Source organism: Sinocyclocheilus grahami, unplaced genomic scaffold (genome assembly GCF_001515645.1).
Source record: "Sinocyclocheilus grahami isolate Dianchi unplaced genomic scaffold, SAMN03320097.WGS_v1.1 scaffold2387.1, whole genome shotgun sequence".
Classification (NCBI taxonomy): Eukaryota; Metazoa; Chordata; class Actinopteri; order Cypriniformes; family Cyprinidae; genus Sinocyclocheilus; species Sinocyclocheilus grahami.
The window spans coordinates 18,336-34,225 of record NW_015507566.1 but is presented as its reverse complement, the minus strand read 5'-3'; the positions used below and the strand labels follow the sequence as shown (position 1 = coordinate 34,225).

Below are 15,890 nucleotides of genomic sequence, written 5' to 3'. Positions count from 1 at the left end.
TTTTTTTATTCAGTGGCGGAAACGGGCTTCCATAAATTAGAGATAATGAGAACAGAGGGGAAAAAACTGGACCTGTCGTTGGTTTCATACGGATTACTTTATCACAGAATATTTGTTTTCGGTAAGAGTTACTTCATTTAAGAGTAGACATGTCAAGCTTTCTATAAATATATTTCTCCTGTCTGTGTGTAAAGTATTTGTTGAGTTTCAGTTCATTTTAGTGACGCGTTTCTAAAATCAGTTCACAGAAACAGTGAGGACTGAGAGCCTGTTTATTTTCTTTATTTTACAAAAGTGCGAGATAGTAAAATAAATAGAAAATACGAGAGAGACCGCACCGGTGCGGGCTTCGACCCCAGGGGGTTAATTAACATAGCAGAATCGTCATTTAGGAATAAGATCTCATGTGTTTTAATCGAGATCGCAATCTTTTAATGATTAAATGTGCATACATATGAGCCTATAGCCTATGTTGTGTGAAGCCCATGTCTTTTTTTTTTTTACCAGGCCCAGGTGGTCTCCCCGCTAGGGCTGTAGTACTCGAGTCCAGACTCAAGATATTTTTCTATTGTCTCGGACTTGTCTCGGACTCGTTGGTGTTTGCACTCAGACTTAGTCATTGGACTTGCCAAATGTTCTCATTGGTCTCGACCGAGTCCAGCAATATGCTTTTTTTCTCCTTCGAAACAAAACCACATTTGCATGTCGCGCCTGAAAATGCAGAATTAAAAATCCCTTGCAGTAGCTCTGCTAATAAATTTATTTTAAAAAATGGCTATCCTTTTACAGCTATGATCAGCTGTTTCTCCATCATGGCTTAGCTTTAAATTTTGTTACGGGAAAGGATGAAGCTGATTGGTTGATTCTTGTCACATGACCCGCGGTGCACTTGCTGCGTTCTGAAAAGTTTAGATGTTTCTAATTTAATTTTCTACCTATTATATTGTGTTTTATTAACGTCTACACCTACTCCAACCTTAAAATTACCCTTTACAATAATGAAATACTAAATATTGTTGTACAATGTGACAAAAATGACGCTGTATTTATGTGCGCATGCGTCATATCCTGAGCTTTGCTTGTGCACGCTGGGCGAAGACATCAATCATTTTAATTTTTGATTAAAATGACCAGATGTCAGCAAACAGCAGCATTATACAGTATGGTTTTACAAACCACAGAGAATTCTTCGACGGGGCACAGAAGAAGAAGAAACACTAGGCCAACTGCAAATTTTGCAACAAAACTATTGCAGAAACCTGTGGGACAACATCTAATTTCGTAAGGCACCTGAAAAGACTTTTTGACTCTTTGGTAACACTTTACAATAAGGTTAATTAGTTAACTAGATTAGTTAACATAAACTAATAATGAATATTCCTTCTACAGCATTTATTAATATTAGTTAACTTTAATTTCACCATTCACTAATGCATTATTCAAATGACAAGTTGTGTTTGTTAACATTAATGCACTGTGAACTAACATTAACTAACAATGAATGAACAACTGTATTTTTATTAAATAATGTTAACAAAGATAAATAAATACACACACACACACACACACACACACACATAGATAGCTGAAGATGTTCATGTTTATTACTTAGTTTTTTTGTTTGAAAATGCTCCTTTGGTTTATTACAAGTAATAAGTTCAAGAATGGGAACATGTTCATTGCAGTCATTTTGAAGTTAAAATGTTTTGTAAATTTTTTAGTGACACCTGTGTTGCTTGTTATTTGTTATCTTTTCCATTGGCAGCCCAGAATGTTATTGTTACACTATAATTTTGTTATACACAATTATTATTATAAAGTAGTATAATATATATATTGTATATAATATTGTATAACACTATTGTTACACTATAATAAAAAGACTGAAAATGTGAAGTTGCACTTCAGCTTGTGTGAAATTGCTATATCTAAAGTAAATAAAATGTAAATAAAGTAAATAAAAATAATTTGATCCTACAGCTCGGGCCGGTGTCCTGCAGCGTTTAGCTCCAACCCTAATTAAACACACTTGAACCAGCTAATCAAGCTCTTACTAGACACACTAGAAACTTCCAGATAGGTGTGTTAAGGCCAGTTGGAGCTAAACTCTGCAGGGCATTGGCCCTGCAGGATCTAGTTTGGAGACCCCTGTCCTACAGAGTTGTTACTTTGCACATGCTTTTTGATCATTACAAATAATAATGTAAAATTATTTTCATAGATTAGGAGATATGCTGTCTCTCGCATCACATACATTATCAATAGTTAAGTATGTGGTCTTGAAGAGGATCCTTTTTTTTCTCTCATTTGGACTCGGTCTTGACTTGGACTCAACTTGGACTCGAACATCTTTGGACTCGGTCTTGACTCGGTCTCGACTAATCCTGGTCTTGGACTTGTCTTGGACTCGACAAAGCTGGACTTAACTACAGCACTACCCCCCGCCTCCGCGACCCATGGGAAGAAGACTGGGCATGAACAGGTAGTTAACACAGGTAAGCAGTCAGGTGAGTAGTCCAGTAAGGAACCAAAAGCCTGGCAGCTGTGGAGTGACTGGTAAGTGCTTATAAAGGAGTCCTAATGAGCTGGAGCAGGTGCAGGTGCAGGTGATCAGTGGGTGGAGCTGAGAGGTCTGGTGCAGAAGATATGACTCTGTGACAGTGATTATTTGAAGTGAAAGATCATTTTAATAGTAATAATAAAAATGATATGACACTAGATTAAAGACTACATGACTGATTTCGATCAACACAAACAGAGGTTGAGAAAAGTACAGAAACATGGTCACTCAGCAGGACTCACACACACTGATCTTACTGTCTATATGAGGATATATTACACACATTTATTCTGACATGTTATTTCACTGACAGAAGTTCAGCTGCAGTATTAATGTCATGAAGAGAAAATAAGAGACTCTATAACATTTCACTGTTACTTATTTATTATGCAGCTCAAAGCATTATGGGTTGAATATCTAGTCCAGTGGTCGGCAACAGGCGGCCCACGGGCTAAAACTGGCCCACCAGCAATAATGTCTGGCCCGCACCCGCAGCCAGATTATTTTGATAGCGGCTGGTTCTGAAATAGATCTGTCATGACAGCAACAGTTACTCACAATCAGAGTATGTGAGCGGAGCGGTGTGATTTTGACTGGAGTGAGGAGCGGATTTTTTGAAAGTCGAATTGTGGTTTTCACTCGCTCCAAGAGCTCTCCACCACCGCTTCATCACAAGTAAAATTCATGCTAACAGCTCGTAATATAACGGCATATTTAGAAAGAATTCACATGTTAAACATATTTAGCTAGCTTGATATAAGGATCACTCACATAGGTGGAGGGTGAACCAACTCCAGGGTAAGGCTAAAAGCAGCCAAATCTATTAACTACAAACATCATAAATCATAGACCTTTTTAGGCATGAACCAGACATGGTAGGCTAATAAAATAGGTTTAATGGGACTGAATTTGTATTTAATGTGATTACAATTGAATTAAAACATTAGAAATCGATCATTAAATAACGTTTCCTTCCCACGATTATTCAAACAGCAAATAAATTACATACAGAAATGACATTATCACTAACTTTGATCTATCGCACTCTCAAAAAAAACTGTCATTATAATTGCTGAAGCTGTCTACACTGTGAAATTAATCCCTTACTTACATTGTACGTGCATCTGCTCTTTGTTGTTTATGATGAGAGAATTCTTGGAATTCAGTCATCGAACGTGCGTGCATTCAACAAAGCTGAGTTTCAGCGATGACTCATCTGAACGCCTCTGATTGGCCATTGCGTTCCTAAGCTCAACAGAATCGTGTGTGATTGGTTATAATGCGCAACACCGTATTAAACGCCTAAAATGAAATACGGTGCAACATGAGCAAATCTTAATTTAATGCCACATTCGACACTTTCTATACATTTACACTTTGTTAGCAACAGACGTAATAGATTTAATTTGTTTGTGCAGGGGCATTTTTGTCCAATTTAGTGGCATTTTTGCCCCAAGACCCCATGGCCTGGGGAAGGCTTAGCCTTACACACGCTCTGCCTATGATCACTCAAATCAGAAAGAATGTGAAGCTATGATGACGGCAATGGACATGAGCGGGAAGTTACAGGCCTAGTTCTCAAGGAATTTGTTTGTTCCTTCCAGATACTGAATATGTTTAGATGAAAGCATGATTTAAACAAGTACTTCAACACTTATTCACGCACAATCGCTCTCTCAATAATGCATTCATACAAATGTAATATTACGGTGCTACTTCATCTGTATCCGATTTCGAATGAGCAGAAATCTGTAAGAAATGCATCGATCTGCAGGTAAAATAACTGACGAAAACGTACTGTTATTTTCATCACAAACAAAATTTGCACCGAAAAAAGCAGCAATTATACCTTGCTTGTCATGTGGTAGGAAAAAAGTTTGAACACTAGTGTTCTAATAAGCCACTTTGAAACTCTGCTGTTATATTATTTATTTAATTTTTAAATATACTGAAATACTTTAGCCGAAGAGCGGTGTTTCTGCGAGGAATGGAGCGGGAGCGGGAAATGGTAAACCTGGAGTGGAGTGATTATTAAATGCTCGGAGTGCGGAGGGGAAATTGTTGACTCTCCACTCCACTCACATACTCTACACCACGACACAAATGTGGCTTTTTGTTAATGACTGTCCTCCTACAGGATTTAACACAGAGTAACAGCTCACTACCAGTTACAAACGAGACTGTAACAGTCTGTCACAGGCAATTCTAGTTGCATTTTTCATCAATTAATTTCTTAAATTATCCTTTGACTATGTTCTGGCCCGCCATCTAGTGGCGATTTTATTTTTTTTGGGGCCCGATGCCAAACTTACTTGCCGACCCCTGATCTAGTCAGTCTGTTCTGTTTCATCAACAGTTTCACTGATGATCCAACAGAAACCCAAAACCTAGATCCAAACCCAAACCCAGGATAGAGCGGCTGAGAGAATGTGGTCTGGACTGTGTAGATGAGGCTCATTGTGTCAGAAACACTGTAGAAGGACAGAGTTCCTGCACTGTGATCCACAAACCCTCCTATTCTGCTGCTGATGTGCTTCACAGGGAGACGAGTCTCTATATTATTGTGTCTGAATGAGTAACTGTCAAGAGAGCAGATCAAACTCCAGGACTGATCATTAGATCCAAACCAACACTCATCACCCCGTCCCTTTCTGCTGATGCTCTTATATGACACTGATATATACACACCAAACCCACTGCACTGCAGCTCCCAGTAACAGCGTCCACACACACTCTCTCTACACAACACCTGATCCCAATAATCAAATCTGTCTGGATGATCAGGATATGACTGGACTGTGTCAGTGTCAGTAATCACTCTGTTGCTCCCAGACAGACAGAGGAATTTATTCAATGTGTTCAGATCCAGAGTGAGCTGATGGGAATCTGATGGAGATAAAACACATCAGAATCAGGAATTATGAATCTGTTTGATCTTTTCATGTAGCTGAACTCTTCATGTTCAGTGTATCATCAGTGTCTCAGTACAGATGACCAGATATCTTGTGCAAATCATCATTTACATCATCAATTATAAAACTCTTCTTTCACCTTCTACAGGAAAAACATGAACACACTCTGTGAGTTTTTCTGCTTGTTTTCTTACTGACTTACATTGTAGGAAGTCGTTCCTGGTTCTGGGAACAATGTTGGTGAATGTGACTGTGGAAATCAACAGACATGAACAGTGTGAGTCTCATGATCCTGCATCCATTCCTAAGATATTTTTAATACGATGTTCTCCATGATATGAGATGATGATGGACTGGTTTCTGAGAGCAGATGAATCTCCAGAACTTTACCTCTGTCTGAGATCTTCTTGAGCTCCTCTTTGCAGAAATCCTCCAGTTTGTCTCTCAGCTGATGGACAGATTCTCTCAGATCATCAAAAGAGACGAGAGAACTGAAGGAGTCATCATTTATGTCTGTAGATTCAGGAGGTGCTGAGAGAGACTGGAAACTCTACAGAAAACAGAAATCAAAACTCATCAGCTCCACACTTCACCCAATAACCTGCACCAACATCAGATTTGTGCTGCTCTTGTTGACTTGACTGATCTTTAGTAACGCAACTCAATCCAGCACTTTCACAGCATCAGCTACATTCTTCCCATATTCATTATATCACATTAAAGCTACATATTAGAGTATTTGCCACTTACACTCTATGTGAACTTTCTAGGAAATAGTTTGGATGATAAATCATCTGCTAAGAACATAAATGTCCATCTAACAGCTCAAACACATCAATGGAGTCTCATTGTAGGGTTGAGTAGATTTGCTCAGGAAAAGCAGCTCAAAGGCTATGATTAGATTTATCATTATTTATAACTTTAGAGGGGTTAGAGACAGAAATTTCACAAGGACCGTTAATAATAATTATAATAATAAATTGTTACATTTATAAAGCGCTTTTCTAGGAATTTAAAGCACTTTAAATTGAGAGGGGGATCTCCTCATCCACCACCAGTGTGCAGCATCCACCTGGATGATGCGACGGCAACCATAGTGCACCAGAACGCCCACCACACACCAGCTTAATGGTGGAGAGGAGACAGAATGATGAAGCCAATCAGTAGATATGGGAATGATTAGCAGGCAATGATGGTTAGTGGGCAAATTTGGCCAGGATGCCGAGGTCATACCTCTACTCTTTACGAAAGACATCTTGGGATTTTTTATGACCACAGAAAGTGAGGACCTCGGTTTAATGTCTCATCCAAAGAACGGTGCTTTATACAGTATAGTATCCCCGTCACTATACTGGGGTGCTAGGACCCATACAGACCACAGGGTCAGTACCCCCTGCCGGCCTCACTAGCACCTCTTCCAGCAGCAACCTAGTTCCCTTCCAAGGGAACTTGAACTGTGTCCTCTAGCGGTCGCTATGGGGAATGCCTTCAGCATGACTGAGGTTTGAAGCAGGTGTCTAAACACGACAATAACATTGGCTGGTGACAGCTTATGACGTCACTATCGGCACGACCACAGTATAAAAGGGCACCGATAGAACATGTCATCCTCCTTCTTCCTCTTCACTGCCGTTTGTTTATGTTAGCAGTTAAGCACGACTATGAGAGCATGTTCTCTCATCAGAGGCTTTCCTCTGATACCCACAGTTTCACACGACTCGCGTTTTGTCTGTGTGCGTGAAGGGCAAGCGTGTTCAGCTCTGAGGGAGCTTATTCTTTGGCTTATTTTTTTGTGGATAAGTATGAATTGAACATGCTCGACTCACGAGGAGGCGGATTGTGCTCATTATGATGCATTAGCGGGTCTACTGAGAGGGGAGGTAAGAACTTCACCATTTATCCAAGCTTGTAGACAGCATTTGCATGCATGCATTCGCCTCTCGTGGTAATAGTGATGCATTTGCGGCAGCAGTTTCTGTTCTCACTTGATTTCCGAGGTAATCTAGCACATGAATGAACGTGTTTACCTGCCGTGGGAGCTGAATGCATGCGGCGCGTTGCGGTCACGGTGAGAATTCTCTGCCCCAGGAGCCCATTCTGTGCATCTTTACTTTCATTTCAGGGTTGTATGGCTCTCTGTGAGCCTCCTCTGTCTGAGAGCCAGGGGTTGTAGGCCCTGTGTGTTGGGACCTCCCCCCACCCTGGGGACCTCTTGGGTTGTATGATCTTCTACTAGGCCTCCTCAATTAAGCTTCTCCTCTGTTTCAAGTGTAGGCTTGTGAGCCTCCTTGATGCTTGGCCCTGAACTGCGCTTGTGCTCCTGTACCCGCAAATGGTTGCGGTAGAGTACCATGCTCTCTGGGGCTAGGAGCTTGACCATACTCCCTTCATGCTCCTGAGGGTTACCTGCGAGTAGGTCACTAGCGTAGAACCTGGTTCCCTAACTTTGGTGCTATAGGATTGGTAGTGTGGTTAGGCCTGTCTTAGTGGGCCTCCCTGTTCATTCCATTACTGGAGATCCCTGACACCGAGTCGTTAGGCTTCTCCTAGGAGCCTCCTTGGTCATCAAGGTCCCAGATTAGCAACTACAACCTCAGAGGCCCTCTGGGTCTCCTTGAGGGAGTAGCTTTCAGGTTGAGCATGGCAGTACTCAAGGAATATTCCATGCCCTGCTCCCTGATGGCCTTGCTGGTTGCTTTGGCTTTGAGAAGCCACCCTAGCCAGGGCGCTCATGAGGAGAGCTAATTCATGTCTCATCCTGAAGGGCTACTTGGGACTTAAGCTACCCCGTGTCCATTCTGCACATGTACTGAGCTTGAGTTTTTGAGTAACTCTGCTCCCTGAATTCCACTCTGCAGTTTTGACAGGTTGTCATGCCCACTGTGGGCCTCCCTCTCAAACTTTGGTTTGGCAGTGCTCTCCTCACTACAGAAGGTTGTATATGAGCCTGCTGCTCCCAGTTTAAAGGGATAGTTCACCCAAAAATTATAATTCTGTCATTAATTACTCACCCTCGTATTGTTCGAAACGTGTAAGACCTTTGTTCATCTTCGGAAAACAATTTAAGATATTTTTGATTAAACCTGAGGGCTCTCTGACCCTCCTATAGACAGCAAGGTAACTTACACGTTCAAGGTCCAGAAAAGTACCAAGATAATTGACAAAGTAGTCTGTGTGACATAAGTGGTTCAACTGCAGTACCGTGACACGAGCGTGTGGCGGCGCTGACCCAGATCCGGGGTGATGACGTCATCAGGCCGAATCTGGGTCAGCGCCGCCACACGCTCGTGTCATGGTACTGTCGTGAACGTGCTTCCACAAGTGACGCAGTAAAGACGAAAATGTGGGATAAAGTCGTTATTTTTGTCTCTCAGCGTCTACCTTGGGTGAACTAACCCTTTAAGCACTGTTAATAACACTATCCTTATGGTCAAGCTTGGCGGTGCTCCCCTCATTGCAGAGGTTTATTTATGAGCTTGCTGCTCCTAAAGTGAGTGCTCATCTACCCTGCTCAAGGAGCTCCAAGTGCAGTCGAGGTCACCTATGAGCCTGCCTCTCCCAGGTTGAGCATATTAGTTTTCCTTTCATTTTGGGGATCAAGGGCTGTGCTCCCGAGGCTTCATGTGCAGTCATACCAGGTTGTTAGGCCATCTTTTTTTTCCTCCCTGGTGGGCTGCTCTTATGGTTGAGCTTGGCAGTGCTCCCCTCACTGTGGGAGGGTCACCTGTCAGCCTGCCGGTCCCGGATGAAGCATGTGAGTTCTCGCGATCTGAGAGCCAAGGACTCTGCTCTCTGCGCAGTCATACCAGGTTGTTAGGCCATCTTTTTGCCTCCCTGTTAGGCTGCTCCTGTCATCGAGCTTGGCAGTGCTCCCCTTACTCCTAGAGGGTCTCATATGAGCATGCGGCTCCCAGGGAGAGCGTCTGAGTCCCCCTCTTGTCTCTGAAAGTTGAGTCCTCCGCTCCCTGTAGCTCCGTGAGGCAACCATACCAGGTGGATTAGATCTTTCCTAGCTGGCCTCCCTGATGACTGCCTCTGTGCTCTTTATATGATCACTTATGAGCATGCTGCTCTCTGGAGTTCCCATCAAGCAACTGCCCTTATGGTTCAGTTGGCGGTGCTAACCTAACCCTAACTCGATTTAGAGGGTTGCCTATGAGCATTCCGTTCCCAAGACGAGCATCTGAGTTCTCCTCTCATTTCTGAGAACCGGGTCCTCCACTCCATGGAGATCCATGAGGCAGCCATACCAGGTTGTTAGGCCATCTTTTGCCTCCCTGTTAGGCTGCTCTTTTGATTGAGCTCAGCAGTGCTCCCCTCGCTCTAGAGGGTCGCCAATGAGCACGTCATTCCCAAGGTGAGTGTCTGAGTTCCCCTCTCATCTCTGAGAGTTGAGTCCTCCTCTCTCTTGAGCTCTGTGAGGTCTCTGGTGTCCCTGATGGCTGCCTCTGCATTTGAGCCTGGCATTGGTCCTCTCATTACAGGGTCACTTATGAGCATGCTGCTCCCAGAGCTTATGGTGGAGTTGGCGGTGCTCCCCTCAACTTGAGTTTCTCCTATAAGTACGCCACTCCTGGAGCTTAATCTAGGAATAGAGACCCCTAGGTGCAAGAGACTTTTATGAGGCAGTCATAAGAGGTCACTAGGCCTCTTCATGGCCTCCACAATGGCACTGAGTGCTTTCTAAAATCCATGTTTATGTGCCAGCATCATACCCTTTCTCCGAGTTCAGGTCCCGGTTCTCGCCTTGGGCCCTAAACTTATATTTAGTGATACCATTAAAGTCTCCCATCTGACTGTGGGGGTACGTGCTTCCAGCTCGAGGAATCTGATGAGAGATCCTATGAGTAGCCCCCTGGGAGAATTAGGGGTAGATGTATTAGTCCCCCAAGGTGACCGGCCAGGGTCTGGTAATATGGTGAACCTAGACGCCCGGTCATATCCCCTTAAAGGAATCACATTGCTATCTGATTCCAAGCCTTTGAGCTCTGCCCTGCGACTGGGCTTCTTTTGCCCAGCCCTTAACAGCTAAGTTATTTTGGGTATGTAGCTCAGGCCTTTGGCCAAAGGGGATAGTGCCCCTGACAACTGCTGGTGCGTCCATGGGGCAACTCCCATGGCCATGGAAGAGTTGGTACTTAGTGCTCGTCATGGTGCTTGGCATGCAGTGAATGCAGTTCCCTCGGAAGGGAACGTCTCGGGTTACTCATGTAACCATGGTTCCCTGAGAAGGGAATAAGACATTGCGTCCTATTTTCTTGTCATGCCTCGGATGTGAGCTTCAGACTAAGAAGTGTGTGACATGTTCTATCAGCGCCCTTTTATACTGTGGTCATGCCGGTCATGACGTCATAGATGTTGCCGGCGAATGTTATTGTTGTGTTTAGACAACTGCTTCAGACACCGGTAACGCTGATTGGTCAAGATCTCTAATGTTTTACAGGCCAATGAATATCAGTTTTATGAGGTTTGAGGATCATTTGATGCAATTTTGATGAATGTAAATAAAAATCTGTACTATCGAGTTCACTGATTTCACCATGACATAATAAATCAGAAGGAAAAATTAGGAAAAAGCTGAAATGTTAGTGAAGTTTTGAACTGTTGGTGGTGTTTGACAGCTAAATATATCTTCCAGAAGAAAGAGCTCAGTGAAATGATTCCTGAGAGATTTCGAGAGCTGAAAGCTATTTGTAAGCGGCGACTCTTTCAGAAGAAGATGATTAGATGAGAGTCTGACTGATGATTATATAAGACACTCATGAAATGTTTCTCTGTGAGTCTCTGTGACAGCAGGATCTGGCTCAAGTCCAGTATGATCCTGTTCTTCTAGATCTGTGTTACCTGCAGGAACTGGATGTGATCCTGTGTGTGTGAAAGCTGCTCCAGCTCAGCGTCTCTCCTCCTCAGATCATTGATCTCCTGCTCCAGTCGCTCCAGTCGTCCTTCAGCTCGACTCACTGCAGTCTTCTCCTGATCTCTGATCAGCCGTATCAGCTCAGAGCGGCTTCTCTCAATGGAGCGGATGAGCTCAGTAAAGATCCTCTCACTGTCCTCCACTGCTGTCTGTGCAGAGCGCTGTTAGGACACACAGTGATTCAGGCTTCAGTGAGTCTGAACTGAGACTGAGACAAACTTCTCTTCTTCTCCAAACTCACCTTATTAAACTTCACAGCCTCTCTCAGCTGCTTAAGATCTTTCTCTCTCTGCTGGATTCTCTGCTGGAATGTCTTCTTTGTCTTCTTCAGCTGCTTCTGCAGGACAAACGGATGATAGTGAACGTCACAGAAAACTACTGTCATTAAATCATCAAGTGAACAGATGAATCCAGTAAAAGTGGAGCTGATAAATAATGGCTGTAGGTTCAAACTCCAGAAGTGATGATCAGTAACAATATTCATACATGAATTATCATGAAGATTAAGGCTTGTTTCACACCGCAAGCGTATGTATAGTAAAAGTGAAACTGACACAGACATAGAGTTTCACACTGACAGTGTTTCTGTGTTCTGTGTAATTAAGCTGTGGCTCTAAATAGAAAATAAACAGACTATTGGATCACTGCACTGAGTATTAACTTGATTTCTAGTTTAAATACCTGTTTCTGTGTCCACTGTGCTGCAGCTGATACAATGTTGTGGTTTTTATGTTCATGCATCGTACACAGCACACATATACATTTCTGGTCAGTGCGACAGAAAACCTCAAGGATCTTCTTGTGTTTCTGGCAGATCATCTCCTGCAGTCGTCCAGTGGCTTCAGTCACTTTGTGAGGCTTACGTGAATGAAACTCCTCATGACGTTCAAAATGAGCTTGACAGTAAGATTCTTGACACACCAAACAGGACTTGACGGCTCTGTATTTTCTTCCAGTACAGACGTCACACTGCACATCTCCAGCTCCAGCGTAACAGTCAGTAGAATATTTCCTCTTCTTCAGTTTCTCCACCACTTCAACCAGCATGGTGTTTCTAGCTAAAGCAGGTCTTGGACTGAAGGTCTGTCTGCACTGAGGGCAGCTGTAGACTCTCATCTGATCCTCCTGATCCCAGCAGTCTGTAATACAGCTCTTACAGTAACTGTGTCCACAGGGAATGGCCACTGGATCCTTCAGGAGATCCTGACACACTGCACACAAGAAATCATCCCAAGAAACTCTGGCTTTTGCCATTTTACTGCATGAATAGAGAAACAAACACACAACAGCTCAACTACACTTCAGTTTCTCTTTCTCTGAATTCAGGTGATTCATGTTTCCTGGTTCTGTGTTTGAGTCACGTGTGTAAAACAGGTGTGTCTGTGAGTCTATACAGCAGGTTCCTCATTCCTGTTTTCCAGTCTCTCTCTCTCTTTTTCTCCCTCAGTCTCTCTTTCTCTCTCTCTCTCTCAATTCAATTCAATATGTGCTTTATTGGCATGACAATTGTTACAATGTATTGCCAAAGCATAGTGTTTACATTGAAAATAGAACAGATATGTATTTAATAATAATAATAAAATAAATACATACATACATACACACACACATGCATGTATATATAATTAAACAAAATAGAACATATAAATTCCATGAATTCTATGAACAATTTAAAATTCAGTGTATGTGTGTGTGGGTGCATCACTGATTTGTTGACTCCTCCCTCTTTTTGTGACAGGCGTCAATGTATCTTGCTGCTTGTAAGATACAATCTTGTTTTTCACCTAATAAATATTGAAGTTGTGTTTTCTTGTTTAACATTTTGAAGTCAGGGCAAAGTGTTTCAAATTTGGGATAACATTTCTTTCTAATGTCTCTTTGGGCAGGCAGTGCTGTCGATATCTGCCCGTCTCTATAGTGAGATGATGATTGGGGTTAGGGTTAGGGTTTTTCAAGTTTTGAATGATTTTATGGTTTATTAATATTAATAAAGCGAGACATATTAAACTTTTATAGAGCAGTCTAGTCTATATAATGTTTGTTGGCTCCATTTTAGGTATTTCCATAGCTAGTTTTGGCCAGATTACCCATTTTAAATAAGGTATAGACCCACTAAATGAACGGGTCCAGATCGGATCCGGTCCGGATGAGTAACTTAATCAGCAGGTCCTGATCGAATCCGGCTTGGATCCGTTTCTTTATCAATGGGTCCGGACCGGATGAGCTACTTCATGAACGGGTCCAGATCGGATCCGGGCCGTATGAATCGCTTTATTAGCGGATACGGGTAGGGTCCGTAATCCTTATCAAGTGTTCCCGGGTTCCGGTTGACCTAATTAATGCAGCCTAAAAATCCTTTAACGGATTTGAATATTAGAAATGTGTTAGTGTTTTATGTGTAAGCCAGGTTAAAGAGATGGGTCTTTAATCTAGATTTAAACTGCAAGAGTGTGTCTGCCTCTCGAACAATGTTAGGTAGGTTATTCCAGAGTTTGGGCACTAAATAGGAAAAGGATCTGCCGCCCGCAGTTGATTTTGATATTGTAGGCATTATCAGATTGCCAGAGTTTTGAGAACGCAGCGGACGTGGAGGACTATAATGTAACAAGAGCTCGTTCAAATACTGAGGTGCTAAACCATTCAGGGCTTTATAAGTAATTAGCAAGATTTTAAAATCTATACAATGTTTAATAGGGAGCCAGTGCAGTGTTGACAGAACCGGGCTAATATGGTCATACTTCCTGGTTCTAGTAAGAACTCTAGCTGCTGCATTTTGGACCAGCTGGAGTTTGTTTATTAAGCGTGCAGAACAACCACCCAATAAAGCATTACAATAACAATTAGCATTTCTGCATTCTGCTGCATTTTGGACCAGCTGGAGTTTGTTATATTTTTGAGATGGAAAAATGCAGTTTTACAAATGCTAGAAACGTGGCTTTCAAAGGAAAGATTGCTATCATATAGCACACCTAGCTTCCTAACTGATGACAAAGAGTTGACAGAGCAGCCATCAAGTCTTAGAGAGTGTATATACAGCATCGAAGTTACATAAAAAAAAATAATGTAATTAAATTTTGCCCTGAGTCTAAACTATTTGCTTTGGAACAAATAATAGATAAAAAATAAAACCTTGCCCCTTTTAGACTTACACTCTATTCATTTACTAACTGCTTGTTTTCTTTCAAAAAAACTAGCACTAGCTTCTCTATTCTTTTTGTATTCTATCTATTTATTAGGGCCCAAGCCAGAAAGGCGCAGGGCCCTATTGATCCCCTAAGGATTATTATTATTTTTTTATTTTTTTATTTTTTCAACCTTCCGGGGCTTTTTGGGGGCCTTAACATATTCAAAAACTCTTGAAAATTTGCACACGCGTTGGAACCTGCGGCCATTAGGACGCCGCAGAGGCTGGGACCTGGGCGTGGTAGAGGGGCTCTACGGCGCCCCCTGGAACACAGCCGGAAAACTTGATGCATAGCTCGCATATACTTGCACGTATTCATATGAAACTCAGTACACATATAGAACTCATTGAGCCGAACAACTTTTGCACTGCATGTCATAGGCTCCGCCCAACAGGAAGTTGGCTATTCAGGGCTGTGTAAAAAGTGCATGCTCTGGAATTTGATATACTTGTCTGAGGATATCCAACCGATTGCCACCAAACTCGGTGAACATGATTTCAAGACATGGGGGACGCTAAATTGAAAGATTTAAAGATTTTTGATATCTCGAATCTCCTGTGTGTATTTAAAGTGTTCCCAGTCCCGAGTTCTCTGTCCGCTGTTAAATGTCTTCCTGAGTTCGTCTGCCTTGGTTCATGGAATTAAAGCCTTGTGAAAGTATTCTCCAGCGTCTCCTCGTTCCTCTATCGTGTATTGTGACAGAACAGCGGACCAAAAACTGAAAGTGAGTGGCGACTTTTTCCTCGCGTTTGTTTTTCCCCGCCTTCTTGACAGTTTTTCTTTCCTGGTTCCCCCCCCCCCCACGGCGATGGAAATTGCCGCTCGCCTCGATCTCCCCTTCTACGTGTATGCCAGGGAGTTCTGCAAGCTCGCTGATGTAACGGCGTTAGGGGACGCTGTCCTCAATCAGCTGTTCTGGCTCGGGGCCAACTACCATCGCCCCGTGGACCTCCCAGACACCACTGGACTAACTTGGAGGGAAGGAGTTTTCCGGTGTCTGGGGAGTGTCTGGTCCCAAGCACGAACCAGTCCGCCGCCGTCCGTGGCTTCCCCAAGTCAGCCGGCAGTTAGTGTGGCAAGCCCCAAGGACGTTAGTGTGGCAAGCCCCACGGACGACTATATGTGTCGGCTCCAGCCCCAAACCTCACTCCAGTCCCAGCTCCTCGAAGGCGCTTTGGTGTGCCTGCTCCTCCAGAGCGCCCTCCAGTGCCAGCACCACGGAAGCGCTACCCTGTTCCCCAGTATAGCCCACGAAGGGCTCCTGTTCCCGAGTGTAGCCCGGGGAGGGCTCCTGTTCCCGAGTGTAGCCCGGGGAG

At 43.1% G+C, this 15,890-nt stretch overlaps 1 protein-coding gene across 1 annotated transcript; it reads right to left on the bottom strand.

Moving 5' to 3' along the window:
- Positions 1 to 4,868: 4,868 nt before the first annotated feature.
- LOC107574916 (tripartite motif-containing protein 16-like) lies at positions 4,869 to 12,683 on the bottom strand. Its single transcript, XM_016261341.1, has 6 exons — positions 12,071 to 12,683; positions 11,631 to 11,726; positions 11,317 to 11,550; positions 5,827 to 6,022; positions 5,675 to 5,722; positions 4,869 to 5,446 (listed from the first exon to the last, which is right to left on the bottom strand). Exons 1-6 carry the CDS (start codon positions 12,641 to 12,643, stop codon positions 4,869 to 4,871), a joined length of 1,725 nt encoding a protein of 574 aa, XP_016116827.1. The 5' UTR covers positions 12,644 to 12,683.
- Positions 12,684 to 15,890: the final 3,207 nt, after the last annotated feature.